The sequence below is a fragment of the Bombus vosnesenskii genome, unplaced genomic scaffold (genome assembly GCF_011952255.1).
Source record: "Bombus vosnesenskii isolate JDL3184/JDL3185 unplaced genomic scaffold, Bvos_JDL3184-5_v1.1 scf7180000013403, whole genome shotgun sequence".
NCBI lineage: Eukaryota > Metazoa > Arthropoda > Insecta > Hymenoptera > Apidae > Bombus > Bombus vosnesenskii.
This window is the reverse complement of record NW_022883026.1, coordinates 1,195,570-1,214,428: the sequence shown is the minus strand read 5'-3', so window position 1 is coordinate 1,214,428 and position 18,859 is coordinate 1,195,570. Positions and strand designations below refer to the sequence as shown.

The 18,859-nt window shown below is 36.2% G+C and overlaps 5 protein-coding genes across 8 annotated transcripts in view; 2 read left to right on the top strand and 3 right to left on the bottom strand.

Moving 5' to 3' along the window:
* Nucleotides 1–18,859, bottom strand: part of LOC117237812 (radial spoke head 10 homolog B-like) — a 44,624-nt gene that overhangs the window by 432 nt on the left and 25,333 nt on the right. For all 3 annotated transcript variants that reach the window (XM_033502171.1, XM_033502169.1, XM_033502170.1), the window contains exons 4-10: nt 3,163–3,481; nt 2,649–2,824; nt 1,715–1,915; nt 1,490–1,593; nt 1,339–1,425; nt 577–724; nt 178–383 (exon numbers count right to left, since the gene is read on the bottom strand). In XM_033502171.1, the coding sequence (XP_033358062.1) occupies nt 178–383; nt 577–724; nt 1,339–1,425; nt 1,490–1,593; nt 1,715–1,915; nt 2,649–2,824; nt 3,163–3,213 (973 nt within the window). In that variant the 5' untranslated portion in view covers nt 3,214–3,481. The remainder of the gene's footprint in view (nt 1–177; nt 384–576; nt 725–1,338; nt 1,426–1,489; nt 1,594–1,714; nt 1,916–2,648; nt 2,825–3,162; nt 3,482–18,859) is intronic.
* Nucleotides 4,448–7,404, top strand: LOC117237821. Of its 2 annotated transcripts, XM_033502183.1 has the most exons (3): nt 4,448–4,685; nt 5,913–6,131; nt 6,997–7,404. In XM_033502183.1, the coding sequence occupies exons 2-3, from the start codon at nt 5,917–5,919 to the stop codon at nt 7,355–7,357; spliced, it is 576 nt and encodes a 191-aa protein (XP_033358074.1). In that variant the 5' UTR covers nt 4,448–4,685; nt 5,913–5,916; the 3' UTR covers nt 7,358–7,404. The 2 variants fall into 2 exon arrangements, with proteins under 2 accessions (XP_033358074.1, XP_033358075.1); XM_033502184.1 differs by lacking the exon at nt 4,448–4,685 and having other exon boundaries at nt 5,812–6,131.
* On the bottom strand, nt 8,979–10,191 carry LOC117237817. Its single transcript, XM_033502177.1, has 3 exons — nt 9,532–10,191; nt 9,360–9,459; nt 8,979–9,303 (listed from the first exon to the last, which is right to left on the bottom strand). Exons 1-3 carry the CDS (start codon nt 10,083–10,085, stop codon nt 9,088–9,090), a joined length of 870 nt encoding a protein of 289 aa, XP_033358068.1. The 5' UTR covers nt 10,086–10,191; the 3' UTR covers nt 8,979–9,087.
* LOC117237827 (callisulfakinin) lies at nt 11,881–15,074 on the bottom strand (the record flags this gene model as incomplete). The annotated part of the gene is made up of 4 exons (XM_033502190.1): nt 11,881–12,141; nt 13,615–13,644; nt 14,609–14,631; nt 15,009–15,074. Coding segments are annotated over 4 exons (273 nt in total), but the record flags the coding sequence as incomplete, so codon positions are not given.
* On the top strand, nt 16,713–18,124 carry LOC117237815. The gene has a single exon (XM_033502174.1). It carries the CDS (start codon nt 16,873–16,875, stop codon nt 17,890–17,892), a length of 1,020 nt encoding a protein of 339 aa, XP_033358065.1. The 5' UTR covers nt 16,713–16,872; the 3' UTR covers nt 17,893–18,124.

Genomic DNA, 18,859 nt, shown 5'->3' with positions numbered 1-18,859 from the left:
ATTAACAAGAATTTAAAAATGTCGCCGTTATTATCGTGTAACGAAATAACGGTGTCACTTTATCCGATTAAAATACGAAGAAGAAATGCAATCGTATTTTCGAATTATTTTCATTTGCACTTGCAATTTGCGTAATTTGCGTGTAGTATATGTTAAATAATAATTAGAAATATTGACCTATGGAAAGTGGATGTGGCAAACAAGAACAAGATTCTCTTTCACAACTGTAGCATTTTCCAGATGGAGGCGAAAATACGACAGATGGCTCCATATTTTTTGGATCCAATAGACGAGTTATATAGTAAGATAAACATAGAAACTGTTCTGGCTTCAGAATAGGTGTTGGCCAAGTTTCTACCAATTGACCAGGTTTCTCGGCAAATCTATCAATGATTAAGTAGAAATTAATTATATTAATTTACATTGAAATATATTTCTTATATTTCGTTATTGTACATATGTGCGTAGATACATTTTACTACCGACTTTGTATAAACTGTTACATCAATTGTACTCATTTTGTACCTATGATCGTTATTGTATAGTGTACAATGTATATGTATATGGCATTCTTACGCTGTTTTTATTTCTTTAGCTGTCCGCATGCATTCTCCTTCATCCTTCGTTTTCGTTTCAGTTTCTAAATTATCGGCTACAACGTTCGGCGCACACAAAATATCATTTGAAAATAATGGATTAGCCTCAAATTTGTGCCCGTTACTTCCTGCATAAAACACGAATATTTTTACTTTGACGCAATATTTGATCCATCAAAAACCGTCATATCAAATATAAGGGAATTATTTGTAATACAATCTCATGTTGATAATAAAGGATGAAAAATAACTAGCTTACGTTATTAGTCGAACCTCGATAACTCGCATAACAATTTTGCTCGTTACCTTCCGCTTCTTTCTCAATGCAAGAATTGATTGTAAATATCAATAAATAAATAAAAAAAAGCCTTCCGCTTCTTTGTGAAAACCGTGTATAAATATCGTATACGTGTCCTATAATATACGTAGCTACGATATACGAATCTACGCTTTACAATGAAAAAATCACGATTCAACTTGTCGCTTATTTTTCAAATAAATAATTGACCTCTAGAACTTGAGTCTCTACATCCTCTGCAATTCGAAGAATATCGACTTTCGCGCAAAACTTGTTCCACTCGTTTCGAATATTAAACCTGTCTTATTCGTAGAAAAAGTAAAATCTCCACAGCTCGAAGGCTTTTTTAGTCGTTGCCTTGTGATTCGAGTTCTCGAGGTTGGCTGCGTCAACAATATGTATCTTTGCTACAAATATCTTAATTTTGTAAAACGTTCGCGTTACCAATTATAACTCCGTAACCATGCTTTTTATTATCCTTCCAATAACCAGAATACTTAGCTCCACCGACGGAATTCAGCTTTATCTCCCCTATTATAACGATCTTATTATTATCTTTATCGAACATTGTTTCAGAATAACAGTATAGATTCACCCTTGCCATGACGCATTCCGCAACGCCAGTAACCTACGTACGATGCTTCTTGCGGCCAAGCAAACGTTTTATTAAAAAATCCATTCCATACGTACTCTCCATAGCTGCAAACATTGTATTATCTTGTAATATTAAATAAAACTAACATAAGTATTTTAACCACTCCTCCAATGTAACTATATTTCTTTCATTCATCGTTATAAAACCATAGGGACCAAAACAAACCCGTGCATTGCACCGCATTTCCATTCCCCACGATAGAGACTCCCATTAGGCCAAACCATGGTTCCGATACCATCACGAACTCCGTTCTTCCATTGACCCACGTAACGGCCACCGCTTGGATAAATTCGTAATCCAATCCCGTTCATTTTGTTCATTACCCAATCACCGTCGTATGAACCATTGTCAGAGTAACGGGAATAACTTTTTTAACAAGTACATTTACAAAAAACTGATTATTTACAAAAAAAACTTGTATCGCAGTGAATATGATAACGACACTTTTTGCCAATAATTATATTACCAGAGAATAAAATCGTCGTCAACAGATTGCGTACCGAAGAAGAACACGTCTGTCTTTGTATAACAAAAATGTTGCCTTACTAAGTAAGATACTTAAATATGGTAACAAGTGGCGACAATCCCACGTGCACGTAGCTCAGTAAATCACGCGTTCAAAATGATACCGTCAAGAGGACGCGTCGAAATCGAATGTTTCTCGTCGAGAGGCTTTGCAGGACAAGGGACACGGCGATATGATAGAATGTCTCTAGCGCGAAATTCGATTGCTTGTAAGTTAAGTTGAAAAATAAGCTTCTATCGACACTTTTGCATATGAATTTTCGCGTTTGTTTCGGTGTATCGAATTACTCCACAATGGTATTTTACGTGCAATTCTAACACTTTTATAACAACCTGAACATATATCTAATAATAATAGCCACACCGACAACTAACACATCCTAAGACATAAATCGAATTAATTGTTTTACTAGTAGATTTGTAAAGGACGTAAGTTTTACGCGTTAAAAAACGTTTCGTCGTATTACATAATTATGTCTGCGATATTTTAATAATCATCGATTTTACATCGGTGTAGAAACGGTCTTTCTCTGGCTTGTGAAAATATTTCACCTGTACTTTGTTACGTACTTACCCTTTCCCATGTCTTTGACCCATATGCCATTGACCGGTATACATGTAACGATTTTCTCCATCCACCATAATTCCTCTACCATGTCGGTAGCCGTTCGTAAAATCACCTTCGTACCAGCAAACATTGTTCCATTCTAATAGACCTTTGCCATGCATAAGATTCTGTTCGAATTCTCCCTATGAAACCACACAACTTTCAATAATAACGAAAAGCGAGGGAAGTTATTTATTTTATCGTTTCTATTTATGTTGAGGCAAAATTTAAAAATATCATATATATATAAATTAATCGTATATTATGATTAATAACTAGAGTAATTGTTAACCAAGTGCAAGGTCTTTTTGCAAAATATATACAATCGCTTTTGCTATTGATATAATCTTTAATGCATAAAAAGCATATTGCCGCAAAGAATGATGACCGTATGTATTACATGTATGAATTCCATTAACGACTTGTATCGCTGAAATTTATATACTTGTATCGTAATAATAGGAAATTTGAAAATTCTTACTTTATACCGAGCACCGTTAGACCATTTGTATACGCCTTCACCCTCCATCATTTTTCTACTAATACGACCGCTGTACGTATTGTTACTAATAAATCTTATATTTGCAAATTCATCGGGCAGTGATAATTTCCAAGACGAAACGAAACTTGATTTATTTGTATCGTTATTAAATTCTTCGGAATTATTGTCGCTTTCTTTCGATTCATTTACATCTTCGTAATCTTGTCTTTCACCTATATCTTCGTCATCGTTGGACGAGTTTCTCGAATCATCGACCAATATCTTCGTAGGCTTTTTTCTTAAATACGTGCCATCCCACCTATATTAAACAATGAATGTTAAATAACAAACATCGAGTAATTGACATTTTTAACGCGTATTTTACTCGGCTGTTAAACGTAATAAACAGGGAAAATCGTCCGTATATGGAACTTTGAATCGTAACAGTTCATAAAGGTATCAAAGAGAGTTGATAGAAATATCAAAATTTCAGTAAAAATTTAAACGAGAACGAAAATGAAAACGATTACTCTTTCACAAAATACTGCAAAGTGTCATTATAAAGAAGAAAAATGAATTCTTCTTTAGCGCTATATTTACGACGTTTGTCAGCGAGAATATCTTCGAAAGGTAATTCCTCTACTATTTCGCTTTCTTTTTCTTCCATCTCTTCCACTTCTCCTTCGTTCTCGCTATACGATTCCAGAGAAATAACCTTCTTCCGACATTTCTCTAATATCACTTCTTTTAGCGTACTATTCATCTTTTTTATATGTTTCCGAGTAAACTCGCAAAACCTGTACTTTCGCTAAAGTTATTTAAGAGTAACATTCAATTCTGCGATAGAATTTTAATAATTTACGTCCACGTATATCGTAAAATCTAAGAAACGTGAAGATATCAGAGATTCGACAGACGTTATTTTGCGCAACAAGACGATGTTTTGCGCGATGTTCTTGAAATGTTTTTGAAATGTTTTTGAAAATAATTGACACTGGACTCCGATTAACTTTCGATTAATCACGTTATCCCGTAGGATAAAATATCAAGAAAAATAACAAATATTCAAGTTGCCTAACTGAAAAGAAGAATAAATGTTGACGAAAGGGAAACTGAACGTAAGATTATATTTGTATAAAAAGCGTTATCACAATTATCAATTTTTTGATCGTGCTACGAAGTCTGTACTCGCATAAAACTTCATGTTTAATTTATTTATGTTTAATTTTATTCGACAAAAATAGATATTACCTCGGTTCTTTTCTTTGCATTTCGTTACATTTATTTCCGCAAGTTCCTTCTATTACCTGTATACGTATAATGGCCTGTTACAATGGCGTATAAATTAGAATCAATACTATTGTACGTATTTATTTTTGTATACAAAGTGTTATAAATATTGAAAATATACTGGTTGAATCGTAGGTCGTCTTTCCAACCTGTGAAGATGAATTTAAAGATTTCGAACCGATTGTTTTTCATACTCCTGCTATTTACAACACCAAAGTAAAGGTTCATGATTGGTAAGCATATTTCATTATTTATTTATATAAATATGCACAGAAATAAAAATAATATTTTATTGTTATTCGATACACGTGTAATCGATATTTATACCAGTGTGATAAATTTTGGCGAAATGTCTGTCGTTCGTTTAATTTTTAATCGACTCGAAGCTTCGCAAAAATTTTTTGTCGATCCTTCCAATATAAATACTTCATCCATATATTATCTATATGTATTATTTATGGAAAAATGTTAAATTTTACTATTTTTATTATCTTTTATTATTTTATTAGTTTACATCTTCAACCATGCATTCCTAACTCTAATCCAAGTATTATATTCTGGAATATTTTATGCACATTATTTTATATACTTCCAAAACTTTACCATTACATGTAACTTCTTGTATAAGATATACTTTTTAAATTGCGATATGATACAGAAGTTTGCATCGTATATACTCCTATGTTTCTTACTCCTTGTATTCGATAGTATTCCCTATGTTGTCAAGCTGTAACAAGGAAAACGAAGAAGGGTGAAACGTTCCCGCCTTCTATTGTGCGTAGCAACGCAGTTTTGTCACTATAGTCACTATAGTCAATATAGTCAATATAGATTGTCAGACCACTCAAACTGCAACAGCTTTCAACTGTGCGTGTAGTTTTCTTTCTACGTAGCACAAAATAAATAAAATCTCTAATATTACGATGCAAAGTGGTAAATGGGGAAAAGGACATACAAATTGATCATTAAACATACTAATTACTACTCATTTTTATCGTAGTAAATTATCAAGTTAAATATCATCTTCCGTGATGTAAGTATTACTCTTTCCGAAACTTTTAGCCAAGAAGACATAATTAATAATATTTACACGTATGGATACGTATATGTGTGTGTATATGTATATGAATACGCGTGCAATGCTATTATATAACGTGTTAGGTGTATTTTTTAAATATTGTTTTACGCTTTAGGAAGATGAAATTCTCAGAAACATTTATTTAATAGTTTGTCGTGTTTAATAGTCCAGCTATATTCAGTTCACCTATATTTATTTGTCATTTATTATGACCTGGTCGTTGATTCTCGGGCTTATCCGGTTCCTTTGCCCCGCCTTATTTTCCCGTTTTGCTCAAACTTTCGATCTTACACATACATAGTTGACTTGTGAATATACATATGAGAAGTCGATACGTCGTTATTTGTAGACTTTGACAAAACTTAAAATTTGCTATTTACAGGCAAATGCATACGTTGGCTGAACCCAGAGACAACAAAGACATATTTCCACCGAAAGGGAATCTTCATAAATCATCGTATGAAAGACTAGGACCAGAACCTGCTTGTACAGGAATTACGGAAACACACGCGATGTTGTCTCAAATAGAATTAAAAGACTCGTATAAACCAATTTATCCGCAACGTACTCTGCTTCATATCAAGTCACTTGCAACGTTAGAGTATGTATTCGTGAAATAATTTTTTATTCGATATTAAAGAATAGTCAAAATAGATGATTCCATCCAATGTGAGACGATAATTATTATTATGGCAATTGTTTGAAAACTATAATCACAGTTACCTTTTATAGCGAGTGGAGCATTATGAAAAATATGACGCGTATTGTGTATAGGTTTGTCGTTAGTAGCAGCAAAATATGAATAGAATAATCTCTCGCGAGAAAGTTTTAAATATATAGTAAAATGTTTACGAAGGAAATTGAAAAGAATGGAACAAATACTGTAGCTATTTTGTATCGTACATTAAGAAACTAGATTTTAGTATAAAATTAAAGCGTTTAGTTTTCATGTACATTTATATAAGAATACAATACACGTTGCAAATGCTATCCATACCGTAAATAAGGAACTTTTTTATAGAAATAAAATTACCACCCTTGACGAATTTTGTGTAATTTTCATCTTTCGAATGACGACAGGAATCTCCTTCGAGGAAAATGCAATCGTAATGATATTTGTGCACGCAGTGTTGGATGGATAAGCAGAATTTCATTTTAGCTAGGTGCACGGTCATTCATTTTTCTTCAAAACAAAGTATCCGATTTTTTCTTCGACAATTACATTTTATTAAATATCTACTACTGGAAAGAGAATACTATAGAAGAAATCACTTTATATACTTATGATCCGATGAATCAGCACATATTGATAGTTTAGAAAAATAATATCGCGTAATATCACAAAATAATACCAATAATATCATACAATCACAATAATATATCAATTATATCATACAAGTATAATGTTACACGTTTGTAAGAAATAAATATATGATATTTCTTATAACGTGAAAAATATATCGCAGGCCCGAAGAAAAACAAGAGACATTGACGGATATCGTGTACGATGCCGATGAAGCCCGTAACATGGATTATCGAACAACAACGGAAATTCATTACAGATCACCTCATCCCATGAAACGAAGAACGTTACCGCCGCCACCGCCACCACCACCGGAACCATGGCTCTTAAATCGACGGACTATCGGATATAGTCTGGAAGAATTGGAAAAGCGAGACGGGACGTACACGTTTTTAGATGACGATATGGAACTTCATAAACAAATAGCTGATTTAAAATCAAGAAGATACAAACTGCGTACGTTTCAAGACAGTCAGCCTTCCGAACACATCAATGTGTCTAATGTAAAAGACTGTAAGGATTGAAAATTGAAATGTACAAAAATAACCGAGAATATATTTTATCGAATTCATCGAAAGAAATGAATTATTATTGTCGTTAGAGAATATGCTGATAAAGTAATGTCTTTGTTATTGTGACTTACTTGTTAAAGAGTTTTCTACGTAGTATGAAACATGAACATCCACGCGTGTTAAGATGAAGAGAATAGAAAGGATACAATATGGAAATCTACTCGTAATAATAATAATAATAATAACAATAATAATGATGATGATAATAATAATAATAATAGTAATAATAATAACAACAACAACAACAAAGGATTATCCAAGTAAATAAAGGAATTTGTGTTCCATTTCTGTTGGATCCGTGTTACATTAGCGATAGAAGCATCTAGTTAGTCTGCAGGTTCCGGCGCATATTTGCAAACATGAAATTAAAAACTACAAATTAAAAGGGCCAGGAAGTGTATAGAGAAATTGCAGAGTGGCAAATACAGTATAGATGGAAACGTAACGTTAGTTTCGTTTTATTTTGATTCAATTACAAATGCGTACGGACCTATGATCTCAACCGATATTACCGATAAAACAAAAGCTGGTGGTTACATTATACGAAACAACTATGATAAATCGGATAATTACAAATAATGCAACTATTATAATTATATTGTACTATCGTATTAAGAACAAATTACAGTTTGATAGGAACTTGTTTTCTATAATACTGTAGTGGTCACAGGGCTCATTCTGCAATTGTGATTTTAATCGCAACTACCACGATAAAAGCATCGTTTTGTAATATACGATTAAAACAGTGTCCATATTCTTTTACTCGCATTTATTCTGCATTATCTTCGATCACCACACGCAAAGCAGTGAAGATGGAGAAAGTATTGGACAGATACTGAAATATTTTCAGCTTGTTAATTATATGTCATCTTTGATTAGTTCGTTGATTACAATTAAAGAGATTGCAGTTATATGCCAGTTTTATGGCAATTTGAATAAAAGAAAAATATATAATATGGATCTACATGGACACTATGTTCATAGTTAAGTGATATTGATAATAGAAATCTTTCAAACAGAACATTAGACAGAATATCATTTACACTCTGGCAATGAGGCTGCATCGCGATCAACTGAAAATGCGAACAGTGTCTTAAAAGTAAAATTAACAATTTGAAAAATTGCAATTACGTTTACCGTTGCATGTAACCGAACAACGTCAAATATGGCATTTGATTTATTTGAAAATTTTTTGCCAAATTTAGCTGTAGAATTTTATTTGTTCTATTGCAGCAAGTATTAATCGATATGTGGTCCTTACCGAACAATAATAATGCAAAGAAAGCTCTGGTATTATACAACTGACAGAGAGAGTTACTGGCTCTTGATATACCAGCACAATCGACAAATTTTTTTGCACTTCCAACGTTTGTTTATACCATATCGTGTCGTATGCGCTTCGTGAAACATTTATGCTCTATGACATACGAGGAATTAGTTGTATCTAAGGGAACACAATTCATAGATTGCGCGAAAAAAGAGGTGGTAATATGAACGTATTATTACCTACCTATTACAACGGATTGAACGTGGTAATGTTAAACGAAACAGACTATTATTTCTAAAATTACGTCCGATGCAACGACAACAAGCAGTTATAATTTACAACACGTCGTTGTTCATTTACCTTTTTAACGTCTGCATCGTCAATCGCTAGCAATTATGAAAGCAATTTTCGCCTGTTAAATATCTTTTTGTATATCGAAGCGTTTCATAAATATAATCAGAGTTTCATCAATAAAAGTGGTCATATTACTACCTCTTTCCTTACACTTAAACAATAGAACCTGATTTACCATATCTTTCATGTAATCGGCTGACCACGCGTATACATAAATCTCCGTAAGTAAAGTGAGGCATAGAGTTACGAACTGTATTTTCACCATTGGCGGTACATCCTAGATGTAAACTATTTAGTTAATTCGTTGTATAAAATATTACAAGCTTCACTTACCACGAGCAATATAATGCCACATAAAGTTAGAGCAGACGTGCTTACTCCTATAGCGTAAAGCACTATGTAACGAAGATTATCCACCACTTCTTTTGCGTATCTAGAAAAAAAAGAACTCGCGATAAACATGAACGCTCCGTTCAGTCCACGCGTTGTAAAATCTCACTCTTACCTTCTCAAATATAATTGTTTCTCAACGCAAACGATCAGCGTACTAACGTCTGACGTCTTTTTTAATTCCATGGCCAAACACTGGAATCTCGCGGCGGTAAACCAAAGCAGAAGCGATCCAAACATGCTTAAGCATATATGTGCTGCGCATTGATAGCTGAGGATAGACTGTTGCGTGTAGATGATAACGTATACTGGCGTATAATTAACGCTAAATGGATATTCCGCTTCGCTTGGAAAGGATAGCGGCAAGGCTGCAGGTCCTATCGAAAAGGCAGTCGCGGTCAAGTAAATACATACCATAGAACTTGCATAAAAGACGCTGCATCGCGCGATATGCTTGGAAAAAATTTCCATTTCGTATTCTCGCGCTTGTTTAACGCAGACTGTCATTTCCTCGACTACGTGCTGTAACCCGTTGTTAAAGCGCGTATCTTTTTCAATCAAACGTAAGGTGGAAGTGAATAAAAACTTACTTGCAGGGAATCGTGATTGATGAAACATATAACAGTCTGAACCACAATTTGACTTATAACCATAAACAGACAGATACATTCAGAAACAATGATTATATCGTCTAGATGCAGATAAATCGAATATAGCAGCGGCGGGAGCAGCATGCAAGCGTTAATAACGCCACTCATCTGCAAAATTTTGTGAACCAGAGTTCGCGTTCCGCTGCTATTGATAGGAGGCGGCCAACAGAAAGTCAAAGCTACGCTAAACCAAACGATGTCGATCACTTTCTCCGGCGTTATTCTTTTCGGCATAATTTCAAGGGACTGCGTACCTTGTACGAACGAAATAGAGTTTAATAAAATTCAACAGAAGGATATTCGTTCAGTACAAAACATTGCTATATCGCGTCGAACACAACTGGCCGTTTGCGGACGTTTGAATCCGTATGAAATTATCTCGTACACACGAACAATTTAATAAATCATATTCGGCGTTACACTCGCAGACAAGGTTGTTGATTTCGCTGCTGGTTTTTTGCATTGCTGGTTGATTCAACGATGACAATTATTGTTTGCATTATACATGGAGGCCGGTTGCGGTAAGGGGCAAACAGGTGCAGTAGGAGGCGATCTCACGCAACAGAGTTAGCGTTCGTGGATATGACGTGTAATAAAACGGTCTGGAACAGGTAGGAAATCACATACTTCTGGATGCGATAAGTTAGATATTCAGTTAGTTATAGGAGAGCTTACTCGCACCACTTACAGAAGGCGATACTTCTGAAATAACTGGAGAAGTATAGAACGTGATAATTTATAGGATCTTTAGCGATACGCGTTTCTTCCAAGACTGACAGACTCTCTTATGCCGTTATTTATGTATCAGGCATACGGATATTTCGAGTTTATCTAGACGTTTAGTCTTATGTTTGAACTTGAAAGGACTATTGTGAGCAGAGATTTATGAAAAGATGAGAACAGCGATGTACATACGTATATGTGAAAGACAAGATATGTAAATAATTTTTACGTCGAAATTCAAGGGGAAAGATTGAATCTAACAGTGAAAAACTTATTATTCATTGACATTTGACAAGAAGATCCATCGCTGTGATTGCGTAGCGCAAAGTTAAAATTTTTTTGTCTCAAGGCGATATAGTGATATATCGGAGAATCGTCCGGCAAGGACTTGGATTTTTGATAGGAAATAGCAGGGGCGGTGCACTGCTGGGCCAAATTGTTCAAATGCTCATACAATTGCAAATGGCTGAGGTTTGTGCCGCGTCATTCGTTCGTCACAGTCCTCTTACCAGGAGCCACACGCAGTCCAACGACAAATTGTTTGGAAATTGAATGGCGCTAAGGTAACCGGTCCTACGTTAAAAATGGATCGTCGCTAGCTAACATGCAAAAGTGATTTGAGGGACAAATTATGATTGCTCTGGTGAACATTTCTCGCAATAAATTTCTCCCTGACGATAAGACATCTCCACACTAAAGCGAAATGATTCGTGAAATAATGAAACGATCTTTATACCGTATTTAGTGTAAGAGCAGTTAAGGTACGTTATACTTTCAGAATAATAACGGTATATTATCCACAATTAAAATGTGTATCGAATCATTTTGAAGGATAAAAGTAAATAGATGTTACGGAGACTTTCATCGACGATGACGGTATTAAATTATTTTTTTAACTAAAATCATTGTCATCATCTCATCATTGTCTCATGATAAATAATTAACACACGAGAAGAGGAACGTAATTATTAGAACATTAAAACGTAATTATGCTTGTTATTATAATATTACATGTTGACTCATTGTGTCCTTTTCCCCCCAATTAACTCAATGAGAAAAAGAAGGGAGGAGAAAGGGCAGAATAACAGAATGCGTATCTGTAATGTAAAATATATTTCATCTAGTATCGCGACGATGATAGTGGAACGACGCCACACGATTGGAATTATCATCTCAAAAGTATTAGTATCATCGGTAGTTAACCGTGCCTCTTGCCAAATCGCATATAACCATAATCTTCGAATTGTTCCCTTTTCTCCAATTTCATATGACCATAATCGTCAAACTGTTGTCGTTTACTTACGAAATCTACGAAATCATCATGGTCAACAAGCAGATTTTCTATATTATACATGTAGTATCGTGGAACAAAGGCCTAAGAGATATCGGGCGAACTATAAACAATGTCGCGAGAAAGTCGAAGCACCGACAGGCCCAACGATGTATCGTCGGTCTTTCGGTCGAATAGGTTACGCAAAAAAAGGCCTACGTGACTTTGACTACGAGCGGTTGCGGAGCACGTGCGTGGTGGGGCTAAGAAAAAGACAAAGGAACGATGAGTCATTCGAAAAACAGAGTGTGTTTAAAAAAGCGAAGTGCGAGTTGAGCGAGGACAGAGTTTTGCGAGTAGCGTTACCGAGAGAGTGTTGATTGCGTTTTGGTAAAAGTCGAGTCGCTATCTAGTTATTTAGTTGCGCTGTTTTCTGTACATTTGGTGTGAATAGTTCAGGTTGAACAACAATCGTCTTTTTCTGTCCGATTAACATCTCTATTGTCCATTCTTTGTAAGTATACTATATCACGATATTACATACATGAGCAAAAAAGTGATTTTGATACATGAGCAAAGTAATTCTATAGCTCTGCTTAAAAGAAATATTTGTGGCGGCACGCGACAGTAAACATTCCAACGGTTTCTGTCCCGTGGCGCGCCACACGCAGACCCTATTCTTTGAGTAAGATGATTGCCAGACGTCGATGCGTCTCCGCAGTACATGTTCAGCTAGCCCGAGGGCCCGTTATAAATCTCAAGATTTAGTTAACTAAAGTCCTTCAAACAGACAAACAGTCTGTATCCCAACTACGGGAACATAGGGGAGACCTATTTTTCAACAAACGACGTCTCCCACTAGCAACTTTCCCTCGAGGACGGCTAGCATCTTTTTCTAACCACCGATAGTGCTACCACTGTGGGATCCGCGGGCATAAAGCGACGGAGTGCCGCAAGAGGATGCGGAGCGAAAAGCAGAGGAATGCACGACGCCGGGAAGGAAGCCGGTCAGCTACACCGTCCCAGGTGATTTGCTTCAAGTGCCGTGCGGAGAGCGATATTGCACCTGATTGTCCGCTACTGCAAGGCAGAAAACCCGTCTCCAAGAACGAACTCCTGCATGGTGGAGTCTCCAACGGGTAGTCTAAGTCATCTGGGTGAGTCGTTCCCATTTTACTTCGATTCTGGAGTTGAATGCTCATTAATTAAAGAATCCGTAGTCGATATAGTAGTAATGCGAGGAATCGGGAATACTTGAGTTAAAAGTACGTCTCAAATTTTGTCTGTTGTACATATTAGCGGTTTTACATTGGAGACAACTTTTCACGTCCTTGTCGATAGTTATTTAAAGTATGATATTATGATTGACCGCGAAATTTTAAGCCAAGGATTCGATGTAAATATTACGCACAATAGCCTCGATATTTGCAAAACGGAGATAGTTAATGCTTGCAATAAAACCGTCGAAAATGAGATCGATCTTAATGAAGTAGACTCTGAGGTATTTGGTAATGATAAAAGCTGATTCATTTCTATTCTCTAAAATTTTAAACAGTCATTTATTACGGGTTTCCCGCGTACTCGTGTAAATACGGGCCAGTTAGAAATTCGATTAATTGAATCCCAACATCACCGTACAAAGAAGTCCTTATAGACTTAGCGAGGAAGAGCTAAGAATAGTGCGAGAGAGAATCAGCGAACTAATTAGAGCGAAAATCATAAGGCCTAGTAGTTCACCATTCGCGAGCCCTATGTTACTCGTAAAAAAAAAGGACGGCTCAGATAGACTGTGTAGATTTTCGAGCGTTAAATAAAAATACAGTCACGGATCGGTATCTCCTACCCCTTATCGCGGATCAAATCGCGAGATTGCAAAAGGCGAGATACTTCATTAGCCTGGACATGGCCAGCGGGTTTCATCAAATTCCCATTCATCCTAATTCGACAGAGTATACAGCGTTCGTTACATCCGACGTTCGTTACAATACGAGTACATAACGATGCCGTTCGGATTGAAAAATGCACCGTCCGTTTCTCAGAGGGCCATTCTCAATGCCTTAGGCGACCTCGCGTATTCATAATTATTGCCGACTCGATAGATCAAGTCTTAGAAAGATTGAACATCGTATTAGATACCCTCGTAAAAGGATTCTCTTTTAACTTTTCAAAATGTTCTTTTCTAAAGACATCGGTACTCTATTTGGGATATGTAATTCATGACGGAGTTCGCCCCAACCCAAGTAAAATACACGCCTTGAGTTCTTTAGTGCGCCAACGACCGTCACACAGCTCAGGCAATTCATAGGTTTAGGCTTTTACTTCCGAAAATTCGCCCCTAAATTCTCACAGATAATGAAACCCTTGTATGCACTTACTTCCGGTAATAAAAACATAACTTGGACGGATAGACATGAAAAAATGAAGCAAAAGGTAATCTCCGTCCTGACAGACGCGCGGCTTTGGAATTTTGAGAAAATCCCGTAACATTGTAATCTAGAATCTACCATAGCTGTAATTAAACAATTGTAGTCATCCAGTCCGATTGTAATTGTTCGAGATTTGTGATAATGAGCTTGGGCTCGAGGTGACAATCAGTCGTCAAACGTAGCCGCGGTCAAGGGATGAACGTTTTGTCTATCAACAGACTTAGATTCTGTGAGAACGTACATCTATCATCCCGTTAACCGCGGATTCTTTATCGAACCTGAGACCATTGTCACTAGCGTCGCGAGTGCCTAATCGCCGTGATTAATTGTCAAGACTGTAACAACCCCATTATTGTAATAAGCTACACCTGTATTGTACCGCATCAATGGCTAATTCCCGTGAAGATTCATTTGGCGCCCACAATCCTACTCCTAGTGTTAACCCGATATATATAATGTTTTTAATCAAACGTATAACAAATTGAGTAAGCTTTATACCCACCCTTGTAGCAAGTTCGGCGGCTGTTTCACATTTGGCATAAAATAACCAAATGACTGGCATCATGCAAATTGGAGCAAAAGTTATATTTATGTTTAGAAAATGTTAGAGTTCGATCGATTAAAATGTTCGATCAAAATTACTATGATACGTAACGATTAAATACCATTAATATTCCGAACGACTGTCACGTAACAAAATTATATTATTGGGCGCAAGCACACAGGATTAACGATTCACGTTACCGCAAGAAAAGATGGGCCGAGGTTAGCTATTGATCACCTGTACGATATAGGGGTCCGAAAATCGGCAGAAGAGTTTGCACGTGGTTTTTTATACAACAGCCGCTCCATCATTCCCGGTATCCCGGGGCAACGTTGAGGGGCTATTTGAATTTTAATTCACGTAGCTTTGGTTTGATAAAGAATTTTCTTGGCCGCGTAGAACGGCCACATCTCCTGTGTCGAACGTTTAATATTCCACGACAGTATCCGAAGATTGGCAGTTGGAATAACCGTATTACCGTTTTACTATCTTGACTGTTCTCTCTTTTGAACAGTGTAGGTCGTTTCATCTAGCCCCTTAACTGGAACTTAGTAACTAAATGAAATTGTGAATAAAGCTGTATATTACGTTTGCCGCTTTCAACGAGTTTCCGCATAACGTACAACAATTCTCGTTTTATTGAATTTTCAATCATTTTCAAGCGAAGGTATATAAGAATATAGTATAGGAATGCGAAGATACGAAACACGATTGCGTGCAAATAAAAAGATATATGCGTGTGCTTTTGAGTGTAGCTGACCAATTCATAAGAAGATCCGTTTCCCTTGATAACTGAGTGGATGAATTGCGAGTCGATGATTCTACTTGCTTTACGGTATTGTTAATTGCGTACCTCCGGTAAATATTTATAGATTCGTAAGAGTTTTCAATTTTCCATTTTTTCATTTTTCCATTCTGTCCTATTGGATTATCGTAATTAAATAAATGTTAACGATATCAAAATTCACGAGGACTTGAACCAAGCGATGTATGTCTTTACACGTATATGGACGACACCTTTTCGTGAAATATTGTCACTGCCGATATTACATGCAAAGTGATATTAAACGCACTTACCTTGTGAAATCGTTTACATACGCGATCGTTTCTCATGTTAGAATATGCGTGTAAGAAGGCACGAACACTGCTTTCGATAACGGTACCAAGTTTTACCTATTTACTATAATTATTTTATCGAATTTGAACAATGTATTCGAAAAACTATTTATTATTCACGATATTGACATGATTTAATTCACTTAATCAGATCAGATATACTACGCAACAACGCGACTAATCACCTACGTATAAGAGAAAATGTTTGTTTAACTTCTATTCACTTTTACATAGCGATACTTTTAAAGTAAAGTAAGATTCGATGTAAAATATGTATCGTATATTCGATGTATCATAAAAATTATTATACGAATCACCTCCACGTTAATCCATCGATGCTTGTTATCTAAGACAGTTGGCGCGATTAACTTTACAGATACATACATCTTTTCGCTTACTACGGAGCTTGTGACCACAGTATGGGCGGAATTCGTATAAGCCACACAGGCAACAAAGCGAGAAACAAAATTTCACGTAACTTTGTACGAAGTCACGGTCATGGATTATGACAGCTCTTCGATGGCTTCGGTATTTCTAGTGCTTCGAAGGTACCCTATAAATCAAACCGTTGTCTCTTCAAAAATCCAATCGTTTCCTATCTTCTTACCTAAATTTATCGTTCGTTATCCATCGTTCGTCGTACGACATTTGGTTGCCGCCTTTAATAAAGACGGTCGCGCGTAATACGTGCGATTACCATCGTTTCAAGTGCTCCGCAACAGTGATAATGTCCGAGGATGTTAGTGTAACGATTCAAAAGGGTCTGTCGGAATGGTGGAACGAAGAAACCGAGTATATTTTTCAACGAATCGAGCGATGGGCTGCGTACGCAAGAGGTTATAACCGGTTGAGATCACAAAGACTATCAAGAGGTCGCATGACTATGCAAGGAGGACAGGAGCCACGCTGGAGTATTTCCTCCAACAAGCTGATCATCGACGATTGCTCCTGGAGTCCGCGTTTTCATAGCTTGAAAAAGTCACGACGAAAATCTCGACCGGAGGAAACCAAGATCGATTGCTGCGCAACTCTCAATTACCAATCAAACAGCAATTTGGACAGCTCTTGCCTGGAAACCTATAGATACGACCATAGTATTTACTTCAAGACGATTGGCGACATTAAAAATGACAAGAAACAGGTTAATGTTACCACGAACGGAGAAGAAGATGGGATTTCTGTTAGCAGCGAGGAGCTGGTCGAATGGCACGTTAATACAGTGTCAGGATTTATCGCCAGTCAGCTATTCGAAGATGCGTTCGCCAATCACGATAAAGAAAGTGCCTTGGATTCTACAAGAAATTCTCATCAGGATGCCAACAGGCAACTTGACTCTGTCGCATGGTTCAACGTGGATTTGTCGAAGCTCGATTTAGACGAAGATGACATCACCGTGACAGTTACCAATCAGCTAAATAATGAAAACGGTTTGACAATTTTTGAGAACGAGGAGCAAACGAATAATAATTACATTCAGAACGAAGAAACCGTCGTGAAAACGAACTTGAACAATCGAACGCAATTAGGCTGCGTGGACCAAGATGAAAACAACGCGAAGGAAACGCAGCCCGAGGAAGGAACCAAGAAGTTTCTTGACGTTCGAAGAACGAGAAGATCATACAGAACGGTTAAACAACAACCAGTTGTAGGTGATAACGAAGTGGTTTGGCCTAGTGTATTATTAAATTACACTAAAAATATCAGCCCCTCCAATTCGCCGCATCATTACAATGAACCACGAAAATAAATTAGAAGACAAATTTTCACGACGCGATGGATTTGATTTTACAATTTTCAACAATAACGTTGACAAACGTTTCAACAATAAATGCACGTAAAATTATCTGTATAACATCGTTCCGCTCTATTAGAATACATCCTTTTTGTATCAAACTTTTCAAATCAAAATCATAATTTTATCAACCATATTCCTCGTAAATGTATAATGGAAAATAAATTACATTTGTCTCGTATACAAATCATTGTTACAATCCGTCGCTAATGCAGTTATCAAATCAGTTTGATATCTGCTTTTTGTTTTTTCTATCAATGAATAAAGAGTTCTTAATGACGAAAAGATGGAAAATTTGATTCGACCATGCAAGTTACATACGACGATTCCGGTGTACCATTATTTCAGAGTAGTTTTATTAATCCCGCCGATGCGTTTAGTTTTCATGACCATTTATACATCAAAATACGATACGTATCGCAAATGCTATCCGCACCGGGTAAACATGCAACTTTTTTACAAAAATAAAGTTACCACATTCCATCCTCAGTGAATTCTTCATTGTTTTTCACCTTTCGACTGTCGACAAAAACCTCTTTTAAGCATTATTCCTTCAATCTTGATGATACTTGTGCACACAACGTTGAATAGAAATAATACTATGCGGAAAGATATGAAACTAAACTTTAGTTAAGCGCATTTGCATTTATCGAGTGTACAAAGTTATTTTTCTTGAAAACAAAGTATCGCAACAAATTCTTGTGTAAAGTTTATTCTACACTTTCGATCGATTTTTTCATCGATGATTATGTCTTTTCTTAATATCTATTATCAACAACAACAACAACAACAATAATAATAATAAAAGATTATCTAAGTAAAGGAAGGATTCGATTGTAGGAACGACTCATATTATATTATATTGTATTAGTGACAAAAGTATCTTGTCTGTCTGCAGGTTTGGGCGCATATTTACGAACAT